The sequence below is a fragment of the Panthera onca genome, chromosome B3 (assembly GCF_046562875.1).
Source record: "Panthera onca isolate mPanOnc1 chromosome B3, mPanOnc1 haplotype 2, whole genome shotgun sequence".
NCBI lineage: Eukaryota > Metazoa > Chordata > Mammalia > Carnivora > Felidae > Panthera > Panthera onca.
The window spans coordinates 136615057-136625477 of record NC_138344.1 but is presented as its reverse complement, the minus strand read 5'-3'; the positions used below and the strand labels follow the sequence as shown (position 1 = coordinate 136625477).

At 57.8% G+C, this 10421-nt stretch overlaps 1 protein-coding gene across 2 annotated transcripts; it reads right to left on the bottom strand.

Annotated features, from left to right (window-relative positions):
• Positions 1-1612: 1612 nt before the first annotated feature.
• Positions 1613-8898, bottom strand: SERPINA3 (serpin family A member 3). 2 transcript variants are annotated; one of them, XM_060620666.3, is made up of 5 exons: positions 8794-8898; positions 7019-7672; positions 4853-5126; positions 3348-3498; positions 1613-2025 (listed from the first exon to the last, which is right to left on the bottom strand). In XM_060620666.3, the coding sequence occupies exons 2-5, from the start codon at positions 7653-7655 to the stop codon at positions 1822-1824; spliced, it is 1266 nt and encodes a 421-aa protein (XP_060476649.3). In that variant the 5' UTR covers positions 7656-7672; positions 8794-8898; the 3' UTR covers positions 1613-1821. The 2 variants fall into 2 exon arrangements, with proteins under 2 accessions (XP_060476649.3, XP_060476648.3); XM_060620665.3 differs by having other exon boundaries at positions 8790-8883.
• Positions 8899-10421: the final 1523 nt, after the last annotated feature.

The window sequence follows — 10421 nt, the reverse complement described above, 5'->3', positions numbered from 1 at the left end:
TCCACCCGTAACATGACATCGGCTGTCATCACAGCCTGCGAACCGTCCCTGTTCTCTCTCTCCAGCCGTGCCTTTGTCCCTTCGAAGCACCTGCCATGCCCAGCCCACACCCCTGTCCCAGGCCGCTAATCACTTCTCTGCACAGCAACCAGTGTCTGCGTTCTAGTGTGCAAACCTGCTCCCATCAGCTCCCTGTTTCAACTCCTTTAAAGCTGCCGGTGGCTCTCAGAAACCATTCCAGAACCCTCGCTGAGCCGCCAGGCCCTCAGCAGTCCTGCCACAGCCCTCTCCCCTTAGAAGCCCCTCTGCTCGCTGGTCCAAGCTGTCCCACAGCCTCCGGTTTCCTGAAAGTGCCTCCATCACCTTCCCCTGCCCAGAACACCCTCCTCTCTGTTCACTCAACCGCCTTCTACTCTTCCTCTGATTACAGCACAGGGGTCACCTCCTCCAGGAAGTCTTCTCTGACTTCCCTGAGTTCGGTGCTTTGCTCTTAGCTTCCAGAGCCTTGCTTCACCATCAGTCTTGTCCAGCAGATTCCAAGTCTGTGAGGGTCATCACTGTGAGAATCTTTTCTTCTTTGTTTATTTTATTTATTTTTTATTTTAGATTGAAAGAGAGAGGGAGGGAGAGACCATGAGTTGGGGAGGGGCAGAGGGAGAGAGAGAGAGAATTTTTTTTTTAATTTTTATTTTTTTAAGTTTATTTATTTATTTTGAGAGAGACAGAGAACGCATGACCAGGGGAGGGGCAGAGAGAGAGAGAGAGAGAGAGAGAGAGACAGAATCCCAAGCCGGCTCCATGCTGCCAGCACAGAGCCTGACACGGGGCTTGAACTCACCAAACCGTGAGATCGCGACCCAAGCTGAAACCAAGAGTCGGACGCTTAACTGAGCCACCCAGGCCCCCCATCACCCCGAGAATCTTCAAGGGCAGAATCTCTTTGTGGCTCGGAGCAGTCCCCTTGACATCTAGCAGGTTGGGATAATACCCCGCTGGCAATAATTCCTAGCTGTGTGGGCTTGGGGGAAATTACTGAGCCTCTCTGTTCCTCAGTTTCCTGATCTATAAAATGGGGCTCAGAATCACCTATAGGTTTTAACTGCACTTGTCCTTTTATGGCTCACTTGCTTGCTGAGGGTTTCATCTGTTGGAGAGGACTCAGGACTGGTGAGGCAGGCGAGGAACTCCGCCCGGGAACCTACAAAGCAACTATTCTCCCTGGATTGGGCATGCTGGGGGGGCGCGGTAAAAGGAGGCATCCTGGAGGAGAGAAGGCCCGGGAGCCAGAGGTCCAGGAGCTATGCCAGATGTGGTCAGGGTTGGGGGTGGGGGTCCATGAGTAGACACATCTGGGCCCAGGGGAGGGAAAAAAAGCGAGACTGGAACCCGGGACAGGGGAGCCCACAGAAGAGAACCAGGCCGCAGGCTCTCCTCCCGTCCCGGGCCTGAGGTCCAGGTGGGCTTGGCCACGAGTGCCGCAAGCAGAGGGGCCCAGAGCCTGGGTGAGACTGAGCCCGGTGGAAGGTTCTGGGGCTTGGCCCCTGGGCACAGGCAGCTGCAGGGCCGTGGAGTCAGGCAGATCAGGATAGAAAGGCACAAGGAGAGCGTCCAGTCCGAGAAAGGTGGCTTATTGCTGTCTGGAGGTCTCAGAGCCTCCGATCAAAAAGTCCACAGGCTCCCTGTGCAGGTGGAAGCCACCAGGCAGAGTCACTGTCACCGTCTAAAGGATGAGCCAGGCAGGGCCTGGCATGTGGCTCCTTGGTGCACAGAGGCCAGGCTGCGTCTGGAGACCCGGGCGCCCGGCACCTCAGAGGGGGGGCCCTAGGCTTGATTGGGGTTGGCGACTTTGCCCCAAAAGAGGATGTCCTGGGTGTCTTTGCTGAGTACGGACAGCAGAAACGGTCTGTTGAAGCTCACAGTGGTCAGTGGGCCAATTTTTCCAGACATCAACATAATTTTGCTTCCCGTGGCCGCCGCTGCTTCCGTGCCCACCTCGGTCACGTCGAGCACGGTCTTGTGGACCACCTGCGGGAACGCAAGACAGTCAGCCACCGTAGATGGGGTGGGCAAGAGGTGAACAGCCTGCTCGAGAGTCCCGAGGGGGCATCTACCCTGGCCTGTCACTGTGCTGCTCAGCCAGATCTGTTTGTTTGTTCCTCCCGACGACCCTGTCAGCGGTCTGGCACAGACCCAACGCACAGATGCACAAACTGAGGCTCAGGGTCATGGAGACACAGAGGAAGGGCACCCTGATCTGAGTGCCTCTCTGTCTGAGTGCAGGGACTGTGCTGCCCCCCAAAACCACTCCATATAATGTAGAGGGAGGGTCAAGGGTCATACGAGGCATTTTTCTCGCAAGCAACTTTCTGGCAGCTTCTCGGCCTTGAAGCAGCCGCCGCAGACATCCCTGCAGACAGGAAGGGCCCCACTGGTTTTAGCACCTCTCCTGCTCCCTCTGAAATGTCCTCGGGCCCCTTGGCGACTTTGGGTGTCATGGGGCTTCACATCCCTGGACCACACGGGCCCCTCTGCACACATCTCTCCATCACCGCACCCTTTGGAAAGTGGGGCGCGGAGGAGAGCGGAAGGCTCAGACGCCCCGCTTCATCTGGGGACCTTGTTTCCAGAAGCGTAGCGCAAGGGTCCCTGTATTCTCCTTTCACACCCTTGGGGCATTTCCATCACCATTGCCCCGTGGCTGTGATTATCTAGTGCCTCTCCCCTCCTCTGCCGGGCACTGCACACTGGCCAAGAACCATCACCCCTGTTTACAGATGAAAAATTGAGGGCTCCAGCACTGTAATTATTTGCCACTGTTGGCAGTAAAAGGTGGGGCACGGGGTGGGGGGCACCTGGGTGGCTCAGTCGGTTGAGCATCCGACTTCGGCTCAGGTCACGATCTCACGGTTCGTGAGTTCGAGCCCCGCCTCGGGCTCTGTGCTGACGGCTCGGAGCCCGGAGCCTGCTTCAGATGCTGTGCCTCCCTCTCTCTTTCTGCCCCTCCCCCGCTTGCACTCTGTCTCTCTCTGTCTCAAAAATAGTATAAACATCAAAAAACCATTTTTTTAAAAAAGGTGGAGCACGGGATGGGGTCCACCTCTCATTCCATCCCAGCGCTCCCCCACGCGTGGCTTCCGTGTCACATTGTATGGCAAGGGGAGGTGGGGACCGGCTTTCAACACGGTTGCAGCCCAGCTCTCCCGGGCTTGCGCAAGTCCCGGGGAGGGGAGCCGGATAATGAGAAATCCGGTGACTTATGCAAATTCAAGAGGACCGAAACGTCCGCCCGGCCTTTACCATTCGAGCCCAGATATGGAGGAGGAGTCGCGTACAGTTTAAAGACTCACCTGGGAAACTGCCAGGTTCCTCTCCCCCGTGATTCCCGACAGGTCGGCCTGGTTGGTGAAGACTTTCGTCACACCCAGCTGGGGGAGTATGGTTTCCAGATTATAGCTGCTGGAGATGGAAAACTTGGGCAGGTACAGGTTGTCTATCCACCTGGGAAAAGAGAAACTTTAAGGTGAACCTGCCTGACCCAATGCTCACCTTCTCCCGCCTCCCAGCGTGGTCTTCCCTGGTTTCCTTTCCAGCCACCTTGTTGGAAGTAAGTACTCATTTCCTCAGTTTCTTCTTCTTTTTTTAAGTTTATTTATGTATTTGAGGGGGGAGGGGAGAAAGAGAGAGAGAGAGAACCTGAGTAGGGAAGGGGCACAGAGAGAGAGAGAGAGAGAGAGAGAGAGAGAATCCCAAGCAGGCTCCACACTGTCAGTGCAGAGGCGTATATTTCCTCAGCACTTTGTAAATTAAAGGCGTGTGATGAATATCCTACCCGTCGACACCCGATCATCAAGCCCCTGCCGTGCAGCGGCTATTTGCTGTTGGAGGGAGGAAGCGTGCAACCTGCAACATGGGTGAGAGAGCAGGGTCCCTGTGTCGTGGGGCTTCCAGGGATCTGACCCGCGACTGCCGCCCCGTGTCCCCACCGCGGGGACCGGGCCCAGGACGCTCCTTGCCTTGCTTGTCCCCTTGACTTTGGTCTTCCGCATTCCGTGTCCCAGCCCGTCTCGACCCTCAGGTTGACCTGGCCCCTGACCACTTCTCAAGCTTATTGCGGCACTGGGCTCCTAACAGGTCCTCCCGCCTCCATGCTTGTCCTCGACGGTCAGTTCTCCACTCAGCTTCCTGGGTGGTCTTTTTAAAACAGTGCTCAGGTCACTCCCTCTTTGGCGCAGATCTTGCCATGACTCCGCATCGCACTCAGAGGAGGGAGAGTTGCGGTTTCCCCGGCGTCTGCATGGCCCTGCTTGACCAGAGCCATCCCGCGGGGCCCCCTGACTTCTCCTAACTCTCACTCTGCTCCAGCCTGTCTCGCCTCACCAATCGTCAGGCAGACCAGGCTTTGCACGGAGGCTCCGCACTGGCCGTTCCCTCTGCCAGGAATGCTTTTCCCTAACATACCCACAGGGCTCGGTCCCTCACGCCTGGTCATGCCGATGCTCAGATATCACCTGCTGGCGATCCTATTTCAAATCACTAACCACCTCCTGGTGGGTTCAGTGTTCCTAATCATTTTACCCTGCTCTATTCTTCACCCCCACACCTTCATTTCTTCAGGTCCAACATACTGAACAATTGACCTATTTAAAATTAGTGCCTGGCCCATCGTAGCTGCTCAATTAACCTATGCGATGGAGGAGTAAATGGGCCAAGGGCAAGGTAACCCCAAGCCCCACGTGTGCTGGGACCGGTTCTCCCAGCACTGCAGCCCCCGCCGGGGACATCAGGGGGGTCCCGCGCGCTGGGGACACGGGGAGTGGGGGAGAGCGACGGAGGAGGAGGGAGGGGCAGTCACCTCAGCCGCAGTGAGTGTCTCCACCCCCTCAGCGTCTCTGGCTGCAGCGCGGCCTCCACGGCCTCCATCCTGCCCTCGTCGGGGAGAACGAAGAGTGCGCTGTCGTTGCTGGCGTACTGGAGCTCCACGACGGTGCAGGCCAGCCGCTCGTCCCGGAAGTAAGGCACCGCCACGTCCTCGAGGTCCATCATGGGCACCGTCACCCTCCTCCTCTTGCTCACGTGGAACTTCGCCTCGAACGTATTGTGGGGGTCGAAGGGCGTCTTCCATTTGGCTGAAGGTCAGAGGGCTCCGTGAACACGGGGCTGCCGGGCCTCTACCCCTTCTCTGCCCGGGTTCCCCGGGGGCGCACTGCCAGGCACCCCACACTGGCCTCTTAGGGGCGGCCCTGCCTGGGGCGGCCAAGCGGGCGGGCCGCCGGAGACAGGGGTGAGCCCCACAGGTCGGGACGGGGAAGGGGCCGTGGAACGAAGATCCGGTTCATTGTGGTGAGCGAGACACCTGCTGGAAGCCGGGACGAGCAGGTGCAAGAGAGACGGGGAGGGGTCAGGGAGAGAGGGGGGAGGGGCCCCGGAGCGCTGCCGCCGGGGGAGGAATGGGAAACCCCTGACCCCCTGAAAGGGACAACGCTCGCAACCGCCAGTTGGCCACCCGGTCTTCGGCCTCGCCCGGAGGTCCGCACACGCGCACAGCCTCGTCAAACGGGCTGAAACGAGGGGCCAAGTGGGGACGTGAGGGCAGGGCGGAGGTCAGCCGAGGAGAGGGCACAGGTCTCTGTCCCCAGGAGGACTGGAGCACTCAGTGGGGTGGGTGGGAGCTCCTTTGCTGGGAAAGCCAGCCCCCCCCCCTCCCCCACCCCCGGGCCTGTGCTTCATTGATAGAGGCACCAGAGTGGGGGGTGGGGGGCGGGGAAGCCCACCAGCTGGCGTGTCCCTGGGGAGGAGAATTTGGAAGAGAAAATCCTTGGACAGGGCACGGTGGTAGGAGGGGAAAACACAGGAGACACAAAGAACAGACAGGGCGCATCCGGCCCACATTCGTTTTATAGAGAAATCTGGTTCCGCGCCTTCACCTGCCGGGGCCGGGGACCCAGCCAGAGCCCCTCCTGCAGACTTGCTGTGTCTCCCCTCAGCTCTTGTCTCTCAGACACCTGATGGTTCCCTGACTCCATGATCAGGCTTTGGGTCTCGTCTGTGTTTCGTCCCCATTGGGACTGCTGCTCCCCAAGGCTGACTCTGTTTGCACTCCGTCTCTCCCGAATCTATGGGCTGAGGTCTGTGTTTGCTGGGTTTCTACCCATGGGATGGGGCACTGGACCAACCAGAATCTGGGAAGGGGTCCTGGCTGGGATATTGCCCTCCCCCAAGGCGCTTCCCCAGAATGGTGACCCTGCTGGTACCACCCTCAAGATCATAGAGGATTGGGGGTGCCTGGGTGGCTCAGTCGGTTAAGCGGCCGGCTCTCATTTTCAGCTCCGGTCATGATCTCACGGTTCGTGAGGTCAAGCCCCGCGTCGGGCTCCACACTGACAGTGCAGAATCTGCTTGGGATTCTCTCTCTCCCTCTCTCTGCCCCTCCCCTGCTCTGTCTCTCTCTGTCTCCCAAAATAATACATAAACTTAAAAGAAAAGCTTATAGGGGAGCATAAGCTCCCCTGTTATTACAGAACCCTGGGTTGGCCAGGCTCCTTACACACTGTCTTCCTGTGTTCATGGCCCCCAGACGGGGTGGGACTCCCAGAGGCTGAGTCCCTGGGCAGGACCCAGTCCAGGTCAGAATGGTCCCACTGGTGTGGCACTGGCAGAGGGCTTCTAGAGCATGTCCAAAGGCATCTTTTCAAGGAAGAAGCTGAAGTGCCCACCCACCCAAGAGTGACTTGAAAGGGCAGCACCTGCCTTCTGGTGAGCAGGCAAGTTTGACTCTGACTCAGTCCAAGGGTTACTGGGCCCGTCCCAGCATCATTTGGAAAACCCATGCTTACAGGCAGGGAGGGACCTTGGTGCCGCGCCTCCTCCCCTCCACCCACCCCGGACCAAGGGCACTTGCTGTGTGAGGGTTTCCCTAATAACACAGTTTGCTACACCAGGCCAGAGACGGCCCCGCGGGAGCAGAACTAAGAGATCAGATCTGATCCGTTTCCTTCCAAACCCCAAGCCGGGCACTCACCTTTAAGGAAGATGTAGTTCACCAGGACCATTGCTGTGTGCAGGTCAAGGTCCTTGACCAAGTCCGCAATTTTCCCCTGGGTCCTATTCTTCACGAAGTCGTTGATAAGCTTCTCGGCGGCAGCCGAGTCCTGGAAGTTGGTGGAGAAGGCCTCGGAGGCGTAGAGCGCCCTGGCATCTTCCCTGAACTTCTCCAGCAGCTTCAGCCCCTCGCTGACAAATATGGCGTTGCCCACGCTCAGCTGTAGCTCGTCGCTGGGCCGGCTGAGGCTCTGCAGAAGGTGCCGGAAGCCCCGGTGGATTTCCGTGTCGGGGGTCTCCGTGAGGTTGAACTTGAGGCCTTCGAGGATCTCCGTGAGGGTGGTGCCGCGGGCCCCCAGGGATAGGAAAGCCAAGGCGGCGGAGATGCTCAGCGGGGAGAAGATGACGTTCTTATTGGGGGTCTTTGAAGCCAACCGCTTGTAGAGGCTGAAGGTGAAGGCGGTGTTGCTGGAGGCCAATCGGAGGTTGTCCAAGGGCGGCCCCGTGTGCTGGACCTCCTGGGTGGCTATCTCGGGGCCAAGCCTGCCCCCCAGGAGGCAGCGGACAGCGGGGCAGAGCCCAGCCACCAGGAGCCCCAAAGCCAAGAGGGGTGACATTCCAACTGCCCTCAACTCTGGAAAACAAAGCTCTTTTAAGTCTTGGAGGGCCCGATGGTGTCCCGACCGCCTCCCCCTGCCCCCCGTGTGGCCTGTGTTCTAGTCTCTGCCTCTGTTAGCTTTGTGAAGCGATGGAGGGGCCCGGCTCATAGCAGGTGCGCCTCCCCCCACACGCCACCCCCAACTCTGAAACTACCAGCTAAGCCAGAGCAACGATTCCACCGGGAGAAGGAATGGAGGAAAGATCAGAGAGAGGGGGGGTTCAAAGCCGGTGACCACAGCAAACAGGATTATGTACCTTCGGGCTCTGCCCACTCAGTCCCAGAGTCCAGAGGAGAAAAGGGCAGCTTCTGAGATGGGGAGGGGGGCTGGGGAGGGGAGGAGAGGGAGGGGCGGCCGAGGAGGGGGTCGAACCCCTTTCCATCGAGAGGCCCGGAAACACCTTCAGACAAGCACCAGGGGCCGTGGCAGTTGAATCGCCTCAACACTTTGTTTACCCTTCGGCTGCTGCAACCGTTTCTTTGGAAGCATTAAACAGCCCAACCCCTACCCCCCCCCCCCCCCTTCCCAAATTATTTCTGGAGAAAAAGAACTTTGTTTGGGCAAGTTAGCAGGCTGGCTCTGTTTCTCAGCAGCCCGTCCTCTCGGTTGCTGCACAGACACAGCCTGCCTGTCTGTTTGGCCGGGGACGCTGGAGGGGAGAGGAGCCACGAAGCAGCCCCCACCGAGACCGCGTGGCCTCTGCCCGGAGGGACCCCGTACAACAGTTCTTTCTGTGCCATGCGGTGAGGGCAGTGCCCTGTGCCAGACAAGGGGAGGCCCCTCGGGCCCCTCGGCGGAGTTGGGGCCCTGTCGGTCCCGGGTATGGGGGTACCCAGCTGGCTAGAGTCAGAATCCAAGCGTATTGGAGGCAGAAAGGGCCACAGAAGCTCTCGTGGTACCCTTTGCAGGGGTGAAGACCCAGACCCAGAGAGAGGACTTGTCCTCAGAGGGCGTGGCATTCGGGGCCAGCGCCAGAGCCGTCCCTGGCTCCCTCCTGGCTCCCTCCTGCCTCCCAGGCTCCAGGCCAACGCCTAGAACCACCCTAGAAAAGTGGGTTCCTTTGCTCCCGGCACGCACAGCGTCACGAATTACCTGCCTCTGAGCTGGATGTAGTCAGCCGATCCCAAAGCCGCCCGCCCGGAGTGCTGGGTTTTCGTGGGTGCTGACACATTTATCCCTGCAAAGAACTCCTCCCCTCTCTTGGGAAATGTTGGCAGGGACACCCAACTGTTCCGTTTTGGAGTGGGATGGCCAAAGAATCATTTCTGGTAACCTGGGTTTATTAGGCCTACTGGAATAATCCAGTTACGGGAATGGTTCCTAACTTGTTCCTTTAAAAAAAATAATAATAACACCCACCCACACACGCACCACAAAAAACAACTTTCCTTTTTCACTGTTATCTTTTACGAAATATTCGTTGAGGAACGTGTGAAAACCCAGAAAATATACAGAAGGGCATGGGAAAATACTCCCCCCCAGTTTTCATCGCCCCGCTAACACTGTGCTGTATTTCTTTTATAAGGTCACTTTTCTTGGATAGGTGTAGGCATGTGATGTGAATCTTCCTACGCAAACTCAGATGTATATTTTTAAATGCAACACCCCGGGCGCCTGGGTGGCTCAGTCGGTTAAGCACCCGGCTCTTGATTTCGGCTCAGGTCACGATGTCATGGTTCGGGGGTTCAAGCCCCGCGTCGGGCTCTGCACCGACAGCACGGAGCCTACTTGGGATCCTCTCTCTCTGTCCCTCCCCTGTTTGTGCTCTCTCTCTCTCAAAATAAATAAATAAACTTACAGAAATGCAACACTCTTTTCTTGCCAGTAGATTGATTTGCGTTTTGAGGCACCCCTCCCCCACTCGCAGATCGGGGGTGTTGGTCTGAGGACCCCGAGTGCGGGGGAGCACGTCCATCTTTGGCAAGCTCTTCTTCGTCCTGGGGTTCTGCCACTGAGAGCTGTTGGCACTTCGTGGTCTCCTTGGATCTCTCTCGAACCCCAGGCCTTTCTTGGGCTCATGAGAAAACCTTCCCCTTGATCCCTCATGGTCCCAACCCTCCCTCCATGACAACCTCTGACAGACTATAGGGTTCCACGGAGCACGGTTGGGAAACCACTGGCTTACCGGTAAGGATGCGGCTTTGGTGAGCCGTGAACCCGAGTCCTGAATGTAACCTCGCCAGCTGCGTGGCCTCAAGCAAGTGGGAATCCCTCAGGCTTAACCTCCATGTCTCTAAAACGCTGAGAGCAGCATCTTCCTGACAGGGTGACACCAAGGGTAAGTGTCATGACATCGAGTGTCAGCTCCTTTAGGACCAGATTGTACCATGCTGTGTCCTGCTGGCCGTGAAGCATTGAGGTCGCTAAGAGTTCCAGCCCCATCGTCCCTGAGATGGTGACCTAGTGCCCTTTTCGGTTCCAAACATTTGCAGAACTGAATACATATTTTATTTTATTTTTTAATTTTTTTGAGGTTTATTTATTTTTGAGACAGAGGGAGACAGAGCACGAGCAGGGGAGGGGCAGATCGAGAGAGGGAGACGCAGAATCCGAAGCCGGCTCCGGGCTCCGAGCCGTCAGCCCAGAGCCCGACGCGGGGCTCGAACTCACGAACCGCGAGATCACGACCTGAGCCGAAGTCAGATGCCTGACTGACCAAACCACCCAGGCACCCCTGTCCCTTTATCATGTTGAGTGTTGTCACTAAACCCTGGTCCAGAGAGG

Coding starts and splice junctions, on each gene's coding strand:
- SERPINA3 (XM_060620665.3), bottom strand. CDS start 8,868: ATGTGTCAGCACCCACGAAAACCCAGCACTCCGGGCGGGCGGCTTTGG. Junction 5,127..7,018: donor GAACTACATCTTCCTTAAAG/GTGAGTGCCCGG, acceptor TCTGACCTTCAG/CCAAATGGAAGACGCCCTTC. Junction 2,026..3,347: donor GGAACCTGGCAGTTTCCCAG/GTGAGTCTTTAA, acceptor GCGTTCCCGCAG/GTGGTCCACAAGACCGTGCT.